Raw genomic sequence first — 17,712 nt, 5'->3', positions numbered from 1 at the left:
AAATTAATATATTATATTATATATTACACAGTACAATTTTCAAAGGAGGAAGACCTAACGCTTCGTCAAAACCTAACTTTCGGGTATTAGAGTGTAGAGTACCCCAGGAGTGTAATTACCAATATTTTAGTCTCATCGTAAACATCAACCCCTCGGCCGAAATTACCCCTGTCATAAATGGTACCCCTTGATTTATGCAGGTAGGCCAAGGGATTACCGGCCGAAATTACGCCCGCCGAAAAATACATTCAGTGATATTAATGACAATTAATGTTTTAAAAATGATACAAGTGATGACTTTCAATCGTCAAATATTTATAAAAACTGTGTGTTTAATGGTACGTACATAAATAAATTACAATAACTTTTTGGTTTTGAACAGTTTTATTAATGAAATAATCGCAACAAATTGCACTCGACCTCTGAACTTAATATAGAATTTTTGCTCTCGTGACACTTTGACATAATTTCACTAGCCTTCGTTTCGTGAAATTAAAACTGTCAAAGTGTCACTCGGGAAAAATTCAATAAATTCAGAGCTTTTGTGCAATTACTACTGATAATCTCCCGTCGTTAAGTATATTACGTCAGATGCCCTTCGTTGCTACGAAAAAATACATTCAGTGACATTAATGACAATTAATGTTTTAAAAATTATAAAAGTGATGACTTTCAATCGTCAAATATTTATAAAAACTGTGTGTTTAATGGTACTTACATAAATAAATTACAATAAAATTTTGGTTTTGAACAGTTTTATTAATGAAATAATCGCAACAAATTGCACTCGACCTCTGAAATTAATATAGAATTTTTGCTCTCGTGACACTTTGACATAATTTCACTAGCCTTTGTCTCGTGAAATTAAAACTGTCAAAGTGTCACTCGGGAAAAATTCAATAATTTCAGAGCTCTTGTGCAATTACTACTGAATTGTTTGAATAGCTCATGACTATGTTAAAGGAAACATACTTCTAAACAAATTAAGTGATGCATAAAATTCAACAAAAAATTGTCTATCAGTTTATGATAAAAGAATTGGCGTCTCGGGCACGTTGGACCCACCTCGCCCGGATAAGGGTTAAATAGAAATATATCAAGAACTAAAGGCAACAGAGTTATTAAAATTGGAGTGAAGTGCTCTTAAAGAGTGATCTATACAGTGCTAGTCAAAAGTCCGTACCCCCCCTCGTATCTTTTGAACGGTTATACCCATAATAGTGAAATTTGGAGGGAGGAAATAAACGGACTTAAGCTTCTTAACTAGTTATGAGAGGTGACGTAATAGTGACAGATGACGTTACAGAGCCACTGTGACCGATAATTTGAAATGGGACCTTATGGCAAGTGATACCTCGTTTGAAAGGTATTTAAAATACTTATTCAGTCATACTATTTTTTTTTGGTTTAAGTTGATTTTGATTTTGGTGAATAAAGTAAATAAATATAATATTGTAGTTTCGCATTTAATTAATAAAAATTCAAATGTCCGCCTATGGTCACTATTACGTCACCTGTCATGACTAGTTAAGAAGCTTACGTCCGTTTATTTCCTCCCTCCAAATTTCACTATTATAGGTATAACCGTTCAAAAGATACGAGGGGGGGTACGGACTTTTGACTAGCACTGTATAATGAAAATATTTTCACTTATTTGCTACTTCCAGTCATACCAGATGTTGCTATAACTTCGTTTTTTTTAAATGGGACATCTTGTATATTTTTAGATTTTTAAATTCCCATCGATGTCTTCTTTCTCAAAATATGAGGTTTTGTAAAATTATACAGGGTAGTTTAGAAGATAATTACGTTTTTTTCTAAATTTCGTAGCAATATTCACACACTGTAGAATTGTAGCAGTTTGACAACAAAAACTCTGTTTATGTTTAAATGGTTTTTAATATAGTCTACTATTGTTAAGAATTGTTAGTATAGCTAATTTTTTAGTTTTAGTGTACAGGGTTGGTCGAAACTCGGAAAAAATATTCTCTGAGTTTTCTTAAATGGAACACCCTATATTTCAGTATTGTAATGAAATGATATTTTATTATACTTTTTTATTTCTTAAGCATTCTCTATACCTAACTTCTTTTGTTTGTGCTTAATTGTTAATTGAACCAACAAGCTTAATTACGTAGTTATTTTGATAGCTCAACCATTATTGCTAATTTTAAGGATCAGTCTAGTCCAGATTAATATCTATTCATTTCCGAAAAATTATTTGTGATTGAATATTATCACGGCCAACCTAATAAAACACGTATTTTTTTACAATTAATATTTGGTTTGAATCACCCATAACTCACAATTTAAAGCAGATAGGTATAGGGAATGCTTAATAAATAAAAAAGTACCATAAAATATCATTCCCTTACAATACTAAAATACAGGGTGTTTCATTTAAGAAAACTCAGAAAATACTCATTCGAGTTTCGACCAACCCTTTATACCAAAATTAAAAAATTAGCTATACTAACAATTAATAACAATAATAGACTATATTAAAAACCATTTGAACGTAAATAGAGTTTTCGATGTCAAACTAATACAATTCTACAGGGTGTGAATGTTGCTACGAAATTAAGAAAAAAAACGTAATTATCTTTTAAACAACCCTATATAATATTACAAAACCTAATATTTTAAGAAAGAAGACATCGAGGAGAATCCAAAAATGTAAAAATATACAGGGTGTCCCATTAAAAAAACGAAGTTATAAGCAACTTCCGGTATAACCGGAAGTAGCAAATAGATGAAAATATTTTCGTTGAATAGATCACTCTTCAAAACCCCTTTATTCCGATTTTCATAATCCTGTTGCCTTTAGTTCTCGAGATGGTTCTAATAGGACTTTTATCTGTCTCACCCTGTATAGTGTGATGCCTAGATATTTAAACTCCATCACTTTTTCTATTAGCCTACCCTCTAGCTCCAATTTACATAGTAGATTTGCTGTTATAACCAATTATTTTGTGATTGTTCCTATTTTTGATTGTTCCTAAAGGTATGCGTACGGCGTACAATAAGTGGATAACTTTGTTTAATTTGAATCTGCCAAATTGAATCAGTAAAATTGTGTTTTGACTAGGAAAGTTTTGGGGTAGTCCTGATTTCTTCCATTATATATGGATTTTGGGCTGCTGAATCCGAATATGAGGTTTGCGGACAAAATTTCTTGCTGAAACATTGAAAAAATCGCGAAAAAAGCGAAAAATTTCAGCTTTTTTCCGCTTTTTTGCTCAAATCTCGAAAACTTGTAACTTTTAGTAAATGGTCTATTAACAGAAATTAAAGTACTTAAAATTATCTACAAACATCACTATCTACTTTTTTTTTCAGACGAACCGTTTGGTCTAAAGTACAAGTTGAAAATTGCCAATTTTTAACGGTCTCGGCAAAACCCACTTTTTACATTCCAAAACTTTAGTTTTTATTAGAATGCTGTCATTTGATAAATTTCTACTAGTTTTCTGTACAAATAATATTTATTTATTTATTTAGCGTATGGCTTAAGTATATCACAGAATATAATATTTAGATTTATGCATTATACAATGCATCACAAACAGATGTCCAATTTTTTTTATATATTCGATTGACCCTTCGGTTGCCATTACAAAGTCTATAGGGTCGCCTGTGTATGCTCTGCGTGGGCAGTCCTGAACAATGTGACTGATCGTCTGTCTTGCAGCGCCGCAGTCACAAGAAGGCGAGGGGAGTTTACCCCATCTGTGGAGGGAGTCGGCGCATCTTCCACAGTTTGTTCGAATTCGATTAAGGGCTGCCCAAATCTGCCTACAAATAATAAATGTTAGTTCATAGGTATGGTATGTCTCTTGCGACAGCTTCCATGAGTCCATTCCGTCCTAAGAGGCCGGAAATGTCTCTGCTTTTCCCTTAGAGCCACAGAAGATCAGGCACAGATGGAGTCACAGTTTCAGTTGGTGTGAACATTTCCTTCGGATCTATTATCTTGATTTCTGATAAACCTTGAGGTTTTGTCCTTTTAAAATTAATTAGTTGAACAGCTCCCTGACTTCCATAAACCTCAGGCGCGGGTTTTTTTTATCCGAGGAATGAATTGCTTACGAACTACTACATGTTTTGTTACAATACAAGAAATGCCACATATGACGTGAAAAGTATAGTATTCGTCGATTGTATGTAATACGTTAAAATCAGCGTTATCGTACACCTGCTGTGTAAAGCACGGCAGGTCAATTGTCTGCGGATCGCCTACGAATGCTGACACTTCCAGGCGAACATCTTCCGTATAGGATGAAAAAAACCCCCAAGAGGAAACTACATCAACCTATTTTCTTGAGCCGTACTTTTTGTAGAGAAAACGGCCAACCCTGCAAGGAATGGTGAAGACCAACTATCTGGGCCTTACTGCCGCTACAAGACTTTGAGCAAGCGCGTTGCTTATCTGGAAGTGTCAGCAATCGCAGGCGATTCGCAGAAAATTGACCAGCCGTGCTTTATACAACAGATGTACGAAAACGCTGATTTTAACCCTTTCTATGCCAGGCCTTAATTTGCATGTTGTTCCCTCAATCCCAAAGGTTTTTTCATGCTTAGAGTCCCATTGCCTTATACATATATACGTCGCATATAAATAAACAAATAAATGACCAAAACATGTTTTTTAATGAGTTTTTTTAACCAACTTAAACGCTTTCTTTTCAAAAGTACTCATTAGAGAGCAAAACCAACCAGAAAAAATGTAACTAACTTAAAAAAAATAATGTAATGTAAATTAACATTAAAAGTTTTCTTTTGTGTGGTACTCCTCAAAACATGACAATACGCAAAGGCCGACTCCGCATCTTGCACACATGTATCTCGATTCGCTTCTTTTTTTTTCTCGTCTTTTCTGTGGCTACAAACGCTTCACCTTCTAGCAGCTACCTATAAGCGTTGCCACCAGTGCTACAATATAGCATAATATATCTAAAATATATGAACAAATATATACGGCAATAGGTCTGCATGGCCTGTCTTAGGTGACAACATTTTGAGGCTTTGGGAACAATAATCTAACATTTTCGGACATATTTCTACGGCATTGGGACACCAATGAGTCTAAAATTTTATAAGCAACGCATATTTTCAGCTTTGGTAAATTGAGACCGTAACACCTTGAACGTATATATAAGGCGGCTGGGAATACAGACCCACTTTTTCAAAAACATATACAGAGAGAGTCTGTAAAGTGGAATAAATTCAATATCTCAAATACTAATTGTTTTTTTTGGAAAATGCTCAGACCCGTCGATTAGTATTTCAAATTGTCCTTTTTGACATTCAATAATAATGTATACAGGGTGTCCCAATTTAGAGATATGACGTCATCGTCGATTTTCTTAAATGGCAACACTGTCATTTTGATAGCTAATTTGATAGGGTTTGTAAAGTTATACATAAATGCAAAATATCAAATTTTTATTCTCTACCATTTACAAGATAATAGAAAATAACAAAGTTATATCTGTAATTTGGAATATATTCAATAATTAAAATACTAACTGTTTTTTTGAAAAATGCTCAGACCCGTCGATTAGTATATCAAATTGTCCTTTTTGACATATAATAATAATGTATACAGGGTGTCCCAATTTAGAGATATGACGTCATCGTTGATTTTCTTAAATGGCAACACTGTCATTTTGATAGCTATTTTGATAGGGTGTGTAAAGTTATACACAACTGCAAAATTTCAAATTTGTATTCTCTACCATTTAGATGATAATAAAAAATAACAAAGTTATGAAAAAGAAGTAATCAACTAATAATTGAATTTAATTATTTCAATAAATTAAGCAAAATCTCATAATGTTGCCCTCAATTATTGTCAAATTGTCAATGGGCAACGTTATGAGCATTTGCTTAATTGAAATAAATAAATTCAATTATTATTTGATTACTTCTTGTTCTTCATAACTTTTATTTTTTATTATCTTGTAAATGGTAGGGAATAAAATTTTGAAATTTTTCAGATGTGTATAACTTTACACACGCTATCAAAATAGCTATCAAAATGTTAGTGTTGCCATTTAAGAAAATCAACGATGACGTCATATCTCTAAATTGGGACACCCTGTATACATTATTATTATATGTCAAAAATGACAATTTGATATACTAATCGACGGGTCTGAGCATTTTTCAAAAAAACAGTTAGTATTTTAATTATTGAATATATTCCAAATTACAGATATAACTTTGTTATTTTCTATTATCTTGTAAATGGTAGAGAATAAAAATTGGATATTTTGCAGTTATGTATAACTTTACAAACCCTATCAAATTAGCTATCAAAATGATAGTGTTGCCATTTAAGAAAATCGACGATGACGTCATATCTCTAAACTGGGACACCCTGTATACATTTTTATTGAATGTCAAAAAGGACAATTTGAAATACTAATCGACGGGTCTGAGCATTTTCCAAAAAAACAATTAGTATTTGAGATATTGAATTTATTCCACTTTACAGACTCTCTCTGTATATGTATATGCAGAGTTGGGACAGAAAGGGTTAACGTATATACAATCGATGGATACCAGATACCACACTTTTTACGTCATGGGTGGCATTTCTTGTATTGCACCAAAACATGCAATAGCTCCTAACCAATCCATTCCTCGGCTAAAAACTAAACCCGCACCTGAGGTTTATGGATGTCAGAGAGCTGTTCAACTGATACATTTTGAAAAGACAAAACCTCAAGGTTTATCAGAAATCAAGATCCGAAGGGAATGTTCACACCAACTGAAACTGTGACTCCATCTGTGCCTGATCTTCTGTGGCTCTAAGGGAAAAGCAGAGACATTCTCGGTATTTTAGGATGGAATGGATTCATGGAAGCTGTGAGAAGAGACATACCATAATCATTATTATGAACTAACATTTATTATTTGTACAGAAAACTAGAAGAAATTTATCAAATGACAGCATTCTAATAAAAACTAAAGTTTTGGAATGTAAAAGTGGGTTTTGCCGAGACCGTTAAAAATTGGCAGTTTTCAACTTGCAATTTAGACCGAACGGTTCGTCTGAAAAAAAAAGTAAATAATGATATTTGTAGATAATTTTAAATACTTTAATTTCTGTTAACAGACCATTTACTAAAAGTTAATAATTTTCGAGATTTGAGCAAAAAAGCGGAAAAAAGCTGAAATTATTCGATTTTCTCGCGATTTTTTCATAGTTCTGGCTATAAATTTTGTCCGCAAACCTCATATTCGGATTCAGCAGCCGAAAATCCATATATAATGAAAGAAATCAGAACTACCCCAAAACTTTCCCACTACGGAGCTCGTAGAGTACGAATTGACTGAATCAAATGCCTTCTTAAGGTCCTTTAAACATTTAATACACTGCCAGTACATTGTGTTCTAATGATTTTTCTTATGCTTGTCTCATTATAAATTACCAATCCACAGCTTAATCGGTTTAATGCTCCTAACACTTATAATATTTTAGGTACCTAATATTGGCGAGATAATGGATAGATCTAATGATGAGCAATCTAAACCAGATAAAAAGCAAGATTTGGGTATTGAATTTGACCATGCCTTCTTTTATAGATCAACTTTACCTATTATAAAACATATGTGTGATAATGATTTTTTGTAACTTAATAAATTGAAAACAAAATAATTGTTTTATTTATATTTTTAAGTACTTAAATTAAGTTTAGAGAATACGGATATGAATAAGGCAAAACTCAGTTTTTAGATTTTAGATCACAATTTGTGATACGGATGGTACCGTTTAGTGTTCAGAATAAGATACCATTACCAAGAAAAAAGAGATATCTTTGTTGAATATAAGAGAAATATTTAAAATGATCTATAGAAGCTACTTTAGTAAGAGGGTTTTAACTTGTATTGGCAGTGGTTAGACTCTTCAAGAAATAAAGGAAATCATTACCATAACCAAAGCCTTGATATGGATTACAATGGCTGGAAGCACATTGTCGCCGATGACAATAAGAGAACGTTTTGCTAATGCTGAATTTATGTGTAATATAGATAATGGTTTTCAATAAGAGGATAATATTCCACTTGTCAGGCGCGGATCCAAGGGAGGGTCAATGGGGTCAATTGCCCCCTCCTTGAGACCTCGCCTGGTGTCTACTGACAGTTTTTTTAAGAAAGAGATAATTACGATTGAAAATAAATAGTGAGTTTTGTGTCCTGTTGATAACTGAATAACTGAAACATAACACAGAGTTCCTTGGAATCGAAGATTATTAAAAGTCTTCAGAACATAGTAAATGAAAAATGCTCACAATAAATCTGTTTATTACCATCTAATGCCAGAGACCATATATCAATTTATTGAGACCAGATTCTTTGTGGCAAATTAATGAGTAAGTCTCGTTTCAAAAAATGTCATTCTCATCTGAGGCTATTTTAAGATCTGAAGTACAAACAGTAAAAATTCAGTCATGCAAAGCTTTAAATTTTGCGATGAAGACGTGTTTCCACATTGTAAAATACTATTACAAATATTGCTTACTTTGCCTTTTAGTACATCACGTGCAGAACGATCGTTTTCTGCTTTTAAACGCGTTAAAACTTGGCTACTTGGCGTAGAAACAAAATGAGTCTGGATCGATTGTTACTATTAGGTCTATCTTTACTCCATGTTCATTTTGATTTAAAATTAATATAGAAATTAAATAAAATTAATTATATAAAATTAACGATCGTTCCTGATTTCAAACGCCTTAAAACTTGGCTTAGAAACAAAAGGAGTCATAATCGATTGTTAGGTCTAGCTTTACTCCATGTTCATTTTAATTTAAAATTAATATAGAAAATATTATTAATAAATTTGTGTGATTTAATTTATGTGATATATTTCGAGCAATACTGCGTTTTCGTCTAATAGTGAATTAATAACATATATAGTTGGTTTTTGATTTTACTGATACTACTGATTAACTTTACCAAATTACAAGTTTTACTATCTTTTAGAAAATAATTATTAAATGTTATTAAGGTAACTTTAAATTTTACAAACTTTGGATGTAGGGGAGAGTTGGATAAAACGGGATAGTCGGATAAAACGGGATACATAGCCTAGAGACCCAACTAGTACTGCTATCAATCGAATAATGATGAAAACTTGTTCTCAGTCGGCATTTTAACATTCTCAGTTCGTTTTACCTCGATGCCACTATTTGATGAAAAGTTGTTGTGTTTAGAATTGTTTTACTCTATTTTTTTGGTACTTTGTACTTTTAAGTGCATTGTTTTCTACATTATATTCCCTACATATACAGGGTGTCCAGAAACTCTACCGACAAACGAAGACAGGGGATTCCTCAGATAATTTTAAGATATTTTAACTCAATTTACCTAGTCCGAAAATGCTTCCTAAGGGAGCTAGAGCTCTTTGAAAATAGCGTCTTGTAATTAGTTTTTCTTAAATAACTCCAAAACGCTTCTCTTGAGAAAAAAAATTGGTACACATATTTATCTTTTAGGGATAAATCGACTCCATGTATTGCGAATTTCTAATACCGGTCATGGTCGTCCGTTTTGGGTAGAGTAACACGTTATTTTATTGCATAACTTTTTTTATCTTTAACTTTTAAGCATTTTTGACTCTGGACTATTAAATCGTGAGGTATTCTACAACCAAAAGGTACTCTTGTTTTAGGTCGATAGGATACACGGTTTTCTAGAAGAATCGATTTGAAAATTTTTCCTTTTTTGAATTTCCAAAAAAAAAATAAAAAAAAAACTATTTAGAAATCCAAAAACTCGTACGTTCATTTATATTTCATGAATCGATTTCATTAATTGCGAATTTCTAGTACGGGTCATATGCGTTCGTTTTGGGTAGGTTAACGGCTATTTTATCGCAGAACATTTTTGTCTTTATTTTTTAAGCATTTTTGACACTAGATTATTAAATCATGAGGTACTCCAGTACTAAAAGTTTCTTTTGCTTTAAGTTGGTAAAATACACCCTTTCTTTTGAAATTTTTTTCAATTTTTATTCAAATTAAAAAACGCAAAATTTTCAAATCGATTTTTCTAGAAAACCGTGTGTCCTACCGACTTAAACCAAGAGTACCTTTTAGTACTAGAATACCTCACAATTTAATAATCCAGTGTAAAAAATGCTTAAAATTTAAAGACAAAAAAGGGATGTGATAAAATAACCGTTGCCCTACCCAAAACGGACGCCTATGATCGGTACTAGAAATTGGCAATGGATGGAATGGATTTATCTCCGAAAAATAAATATACGTACCGATTTTCGTTTTTTTTTTAAATTAAAACGTTCTGGAGGTATTTAAGTAAAACTAATTACAAAACGCCATCTTCAAAGAGCTCTCTAGCTCGCTTAGGAAGCATTTTCGGACTAGGTGAATTGAGTTAAAATATCTTAAAATTATCTGAAGAATCTCCTGTCTTCGTTTGTCGGTATAGTTTTGATCATTTGCTAAAAACCCTCCGAATAAAAGCCGCTTTTAGAAGGATGTCCAAATTATTATGTAACAGAGATCTAAAATTGGCATTAAGGATGCGCCTACTTCGCTGCTAAAAGCGAAGTACGTGTTCTTGGTCTTACTGTATGATATACTTGGACTGTGAATATAATCGATCTAAATCGCCTTGAGGCTTTCGAGATGTGGTGCTATAGAAGAATTTTAAGAGTTTCTTGGGTGGAGAAGATTCGAAACTGCACAATACTAGAACGTTTTAGAAAGACTACTGCGATTATAAAAGGCATCAACAAGAGAAAGCTGGAGCAGTATTTCGGACATGTAATAAGAGGTCCCAAATATAGGTTGCTACAAAATATTATGCAAGTGAAAATATAAGGCAAACGCAGTGCAGGACGAAGAAGCACTTCGTGGTTCATTTAGGGTGGCAGTGAATAAAATTAAGATAGCTATGATGCTAACCAACGTTCTGAAAGGATAAGGAACATGAAGAAAAAGAAAGTAATAGCCCTTTCCCCAAAATAGAATCCTGCCTACGCCAGTGACGAGGAAATTTTTATTTCATTGCCCTCACCTTGCCATGTTGCTGGATCCGCCGTTGCCACTTGTACAACTTTTTTTCACCAACAGAGACACATTAGTGGATTTCAAAAAATTTGCCTTATTATTGATATACTAATAGAAAGTAACACCGGTTTATAGCGTCCTGCGCCTTCCGGTTTCTATTCTCCAGCCGCGTCGACCTGTCCAATCTCCTGGTCGGAGATCTCTATCAGACATGGCTTTCTGGATTCCACTTATCCAGGTTGTTTTCGGTCTGCCCCTGCCCCTTTTCCTTCTTTCCGGGGTTGTCATTTCATTATTAGCTTTGGGAGTCGATGTTCCTCCATTCTTTGTACATGGCCATACCAACAAAGTTGTTTTTGTTGGACTTCTTCAATTATGCTTGTTTTCCTATTCATAATATCTTGCACCCGTTCATTCGTTTTATGTGAGAGTCTGGAGATGCAGGCCGATCTTCGCCAGAAGTCCATTTCCACTGCGAGCAACTTCTGTTCTGTTCGCTTATTCAGTTGCCAGGTTTCACATCCATACAGTACCACGCTTTCAAAGATGCTATTATAAAGCTGTGTTTTCTGTTCTTTTGATATGGTTTTTGACCAAAGTAGTGAGTTAGAAGCTACTATTACCTTCTTTCCTTTCATAATTCTTTCCTCTATTTCGAATTCTGTCCTTCCACTTTGTTGGATTCTCGTTCCAAGGTATACATAATCAGAGATTGGCTCGATAACCATATCATCCTCTAGTTGTAACTAATAGAAAGTGTAATAAAAAAATACACAGAAGATATCATAGGTGATTATCGATGCGGAATGCTACAAAGAAACTACATAAAACAATCATATATGACCCGTAATCATGTATGGAATCGAAATATGGACGATAAAACAAAGGCACATGAAGAGACTACTTCGTGTTTGCGAAGGAAAAATCCTAAGCAAGATCTTTGGCCCAGTGTTTGATGAAACAGCAAGAAAATATAGGATAAAAACTAATATAGATCTTCAAGAACTATACCCATACGCCAACATCATGAAAGAAATAAAGTCCAAAAGACTCCAATGGGCATAGCCCAGTCGGGATAGCATTTGACCTTGCATTAGGAGCTGCCCCAAATTTTATTTTTCTAATCTTTAGGGAGGGTCAATATTAGTATAAATTTAAAATCTCGACTGAATTCCGCCGTTGCGTTAGCCGCCATATTGATTTTAAACGAGAACGGTTTTTGCTCAATATCTCCGCCATTTTCAATTTTTTGACAAAAAGTGTAGAAACTGAAATTGTTGAAAATGCGATATTCTATAATTTCATATATTATAATTTTTTTCGTGCGGTCGATATTTTCCGAGTTATGAGGGGAAAATAGTGACAGTTGTAGGATAATTATTGAATTATCTCGTTTATTATTAGTTTTACAACAAATATATACCTATACAAAAATGAGGAGAATTAAATTTTGTACAATTTTGGTGCCGTACATTTTTTTGATAAAATCAGTATTTAAGGTAGTACGTATGTGGTAAATGTGCGAGCGTAAGACCTGATTGATTTTGTAACAATTGTTTTTGTACAATATCTCCGCCATTTTCAACTTTTCGACAAAAAGTGTAAGAACTGAAATTGTTGCAATTACGATTTACTACAATTTTTCGAGAGAACCAGTGGCGGGTCTACAAGGGGGGGGATGGGAAAATTCCCCCCAACAGGGTCCAAAATTAAAAAAAATTTGTTGAAACATCACGATATATTAGTTGACATAAAACTTAAAATATCGACAGACAAATTCAACCAATAAAACTCGCTAGTTAAAAAAATTAAGTGAACTTAATGCATATAATGTCTTTTTATGTCTTTTGTATATTTAGTTTGGTTCATGTTTCATTGGAAGTTTCAAAAATTGTATAAAATATAATTCTCTTTATTTTTGTTTATGTACAATTTTGTCGTAAAGTTAATAATAAATGAGACAATTCAATAATTATGCTTCCCCTCCCCTTCTACTATTTTCCCCCTTAACTCGGAGAATATTGATCGTATAAAAAAATTGTGCCAAAGAAATTGTAGGAAATTGCATTTCCAACAATTTTCTTTCCCGCCATTTATGTCGAAAAGTTGAAAATGGCGGAGATATTAAGCCACAACAGTTCTGGTTTAAAATCAATATGGCGGCTAATGCAACCGCGGAATTCAGTCGAGATTTTAAATTTACACTACTATTGATCTCTACTACAGGATAGAATTATAACATTTGAGGCAGCTCGGAAACAAAATTCAATTCAATAATTATGCTCCCCCACCACTTTTTACTATTTTCCCATCTAACTCGAAAAAAAAAAATTGTTAAACAGAAATTGTAGGAAATTATATTTTGAACAACTTTAGTTGAAAATGGCGTAGATATTGAACAAAAACAATTGCTATAAAATCAATCCGGTCTTACGCTCGCGCCATTTCCGCATACGTACTACCTTAAATATTAATTTTAGCAAAAAAGAAAGAGACCAAAATTATGTAGAATTTAATTCTCTTCATTTTTGTATGGGTACATATTTGTTGTAAAACTAATAATAAACGAGATAATTCAATAATTCAATAATTATGCTCCAACTCTCACTATTTTCCCCTCATAACTCGGAAAATATCGACCGCACGAAAAAAATTATAATAAATGAAATTATAGAAAATCGAATTTTCAACAATTTCAGTTTCTACACTTTTTGTAAAAAAATTGAAAATGGCGGAGATATTGAGCAAAAACTGTTCTCATTTAAAATCAAGATGGCGGCTAATGCAACGGTGGAATTCAGTCGAGATTTTAAATTTGTACTAATATTGATCCTCCCTAAAGATTAGAAAAATAAAATTTGGGGCAGCTCCTAATGCAAGGTTAGGCCTGTTATTCGTCTTACCCGACTGGACTAGCAGGATTCCTCAGAAGACATTCTGACGAAAGAACAGTAAGGCTGGTTTGGGAAGAAGTCCCTGGAAGCTGGAGAAGAACTAGGAGAAGACCACGTGGACGACTTCGACTCCGGTGGTGGGACCATATAGCAGAAGACTTGAAAGCTATGGACGTGGAAAACTGGATAGAGATTGTTTAAGACCAAGACAGAAGAGTGGGGGCATGCTTTTAAGTCGGCTAAAATCCACGAAGGGTTGTAACTCCACAACTATCAACAACCATATTAACCTTCGGAGTACGGAGATGATTTGACTTACTTAGATTACGATGATGGGTCAAGCTTGACCCATTCTCATTTTATTTATAAGGATGTTTTAAACAGTCAGTATTAATAAACAGTATCTTTAATTCAACAAAAAACAAACAAACATAACAATTATAATCCTAAGTTATTGTATTTAAATTTTTTAAGATGGTTTCCCATAGGCATATACTAGTTCGCTCCGGCGACCAGATTTTAATACCTTACAGAAAACTTACCGTTAATATTTTTGTGTAATAATCAGGACATTTAGTTCAAACATTAAGTTTTATAGTTTAAAGAAATACATAGAAACAACATATAAGAAATAAATGAAACTATCCCTAATTCTATATCCGAGGAAGAAGAACCTAAAGTTTTTGTGGTGTAGAATATATCAAGCCTATTAGAAAGCCTTTGTAGGTCTCCGAGGTTTAGAAAACATTTTTAATAGTCAGATTAATTTTAACAAGTCCACAAACACTCCTTAGTTTCTAATAAGATCTGAATCTGATTTTTTTTAAACGAATAAATTAAAAAGTATGAAGCAATAATAAATTTTTGACTATTTTAAAAAACAAAAATATTACTATTAGTCTAAGAGCTAGTGAACCCTCCGACTAACGGTCGTCCTGTAAGGCTAGAAATTTTTCTAGTGATAATTCATAGCACACCAAGGCTAAAAACCATGACCTGGCAGGCCTCAGTGGTGCACGTGTATCTACCAGGTGAATCGAAAAGTGCAAATTTAGGGGGTAAAATAAACTTTCTCCTGTAAGGTTTAAATTTAAGTATGTGTTTGAGTAAGTCATCCAGAAGAAATGTGTACAATGACAGGCGATTCTGAAGAGCATAAGACCTTGCCAGGCGAGGGGAAAGATTAGGGGTTTTTCCTAAAATTATTCTTTTTGCATCGAACAAATTTTTTTTATGTTTTTTGAATGATTCCAAACAGAAAACGTCTTTAGTGATTTTTCTCTTAAGTTAATAGTTTTTGTTATATAAGCGATTGAAAATTTTGAAAATTGCGAAATCGGCAATTTTTAACCTTAAATCGGACATTTATCTAAAAATTTCAATGTCGCCAAGATACGTAGATATTCTTTAAACATTGATTGATGAAATCCCGAAGAGTTTTATGCAATAAAATGTCTAAAACCCCTTTGTTTTTTTAATTGCTAATCAAGCAGGTGCGACACTGTAGTATAAGTGAGGACGTTTGAGTTTGCATAAATTCATTATCTCGAGAATGGGCAAATTTCAAGAGAAATTCTCAGACAGATCGATTTTTATTTTTAAATTAGGACTTTTTGGCATATATATATATATATATATATATATATATATATATATATATATATATATATATATATATATATATATATATATATATATATATATATATATATATATAATACTAGTGACGTCATCCATCTGAGCGTGATGACGTAATCGATGATTTTTTTAAATGAGAGTAGGGGTTGTGTGATAGCTCATTTGAAAGGTTATTGAATTTTCTATTCACTAATATAAACATTAAAATAATTATTTATACAGGGTGTACAAAACATTTTTTTTATTAAATTAACTTTGATTAAATTTGACAAATAGAAGAAAACATTTTTTGTACACCCTGTATAAACAATTATGTTAATGTTTATATTACTGAATAGAGAATTAAATAACCTTTCAAATGAGCTATCACACAATCCCTACTCTTATTTAAAAAAATCATCGATTACGTCATCACGCCCAGATGGATGACGTCACTAGTATTATATATATGCCAAAAAGTCCTAATTCAAAAATAAAAATCGACCTGTATGAGGATTTCTCTTGAAATTGGCCCATTCTCGAGATAATGAATTTATGCAAACTCAAACGTCCTCACTTATACTACAGTGTCGCACACGCTTGATTAGCAATTAAAAAAACAAAGGGGTTTTCGATATTTTATTGCAAAAACTCTTCGGGATTTCATCAATCAATGTTTAAAGAATATTTACGTACCTTGGAAACATTGAAATTTTTAGATAAATGTCCGATTTAGGGTTAAAAATGGCCGATTTCTCAATTTTCAAAATTTTCAATCGCTCATATAACAAAAACTATTAACTTAAGAGAAAAATCACTGAAGACGTTTTCTGTTTGAAATGATTCAAAAAACCTAAAAAAAAATTGTTCGATGCAAAAAGAATAATTTTAGGACAAACCCCTAATCTTTCCCCTCGCCTGGCAAGGTCTTATGCTCTTCAGAATCGCCTGTCATTGTACACATTTCTTCTAAACTCAAACACATACTTAAATTTAAACCTTACAGGAGAAAGTTTATTTTACCCCCTAAATTTGCACTTTTCGATTCACCTGGTAGATACAGGTGCACCGCTGAAGCCTGCCAGGTCATGGTTTTTAGCCTTGGTGTGCTATGAATTATCACTAGAAAAATTTTTAGCCTTACAGGACGACCGTTAGTCGAAGGGTTCACTAGCTCTTAGACTATATACAGTTTGTCCAAAAAAAGTATACAACTTATTCTTAAATTTATGTCAACGTGTTGATTTGCTCCTAAGTCGCCCTAAAGATGACGTAAAATGCATATCAGTTACTTCGACTTTCTTATGTTTGGAAGAAGAGGAGAAGACGGGTTAGACCAAAGCAAAGGGGAAAATTTAAAATTTTAAATACGATTCCCGCGATATTTCGGATTCCTTAAAATTCGGAAAATTAAATTAAAAATGGAAAGTCCCCACGAAAATGGAAAACTTTACTTAAATTTTTGGTTTTAGAACCTACTCTTCACAACCCAATAGTTTCCCAAAGCGCTCGAGTGACTGCACATTTAGCATACTTTCCTCCCCTACTATAAGTCGGATTAATCGGGACAAAATTAATAAAATACACATAAATAATGAACAAACATACACATTATAATTGTAAAAACATGAAATACATCAAATCTGCACAGTACATCTAAATTACGTACAGTTGTATTAGTCCATATGGTGAGACCGCTCCCGTCTGAAAAAATTTCTGATTCGATTTCTTTGTGGATTCATATTCAAAAATGTCCCCTTTGAACAAATCTGAAGGGTGCCGGGCGGAATTTTTGGGCAGAAATTGTTTAAACAATTTTTTTAAACAAATACAAAAAATCACGTTTTTTTGCTCTGGATCATATATTTGTAGGTTTTTTATGTTATTTTAAACAAGAAATGTATCTTGAAATTTTTCTTAAAAAATGATAGTTTTCGAGTTATTGACGACTTAAAATCTGAAAAATGCGGAAATACGCATTTTCGAGGCTTAAAAACTCATATTTAAATTAGTATTTTTGAGGTTGCCAGATACTTAAATTGAAGATTGAACATTCAGCTTCAAGATTCTGAAGAGTGATCGCGTCCAACCTTAATTTATACTGTTGTTTTTTAATTGTTAAATATGCGTGTTTATCCGATTTTTATGCCGGTTCGGCG

The 17,712-nt window shown here is 32.9% G+C and overlaps 1 protein-coding gene across 1 annotated transcript in view; it reads left to right on the top strand.

Annotated features, from left to right (window-relative positions):
• LOC114328721 (uncharacterized) overlaps positions 1-7,666 on the top strand; it is a 30,723-nt gene extending 23,057 nt beyond the window's left edge. Inside the window, exon 4 of the mRNA XM_028277664.2 lies at positions 7,490-7,666. Within this exon, the coding sequence (XP_028133465.1) occupies positions 7,490-7,642 (153 nt within the window). The 3' untranslated portion in view covers positions 7,643-7,666. The remainder of the gene's footprint in view (positions 1-7,489) is intronic.
• The last annotated feature ends 10,046 nt before the right edge of the window (positions 7,667-17,712 follow it).

This window comes from Diabrotica virgifera, chromosome 5 (assembly GCF_917563875.1).
Source record: "Diabrotica virgifera virgifera chromosome 5, PGI_DIABVI_V3a".
NCBI classification, from domain to species: Eukaryota; Metazoa; Arthropoda; class Insecta; order Coleoptera; family Chrysomelidae; genus Diabrotica; species Diabrotica virgifera.
The sequence above is the reverse complement of the archived record's forward strand: the minus strand, read 5'-3'. Positions and strand labels throughout refer to the sequence as shown.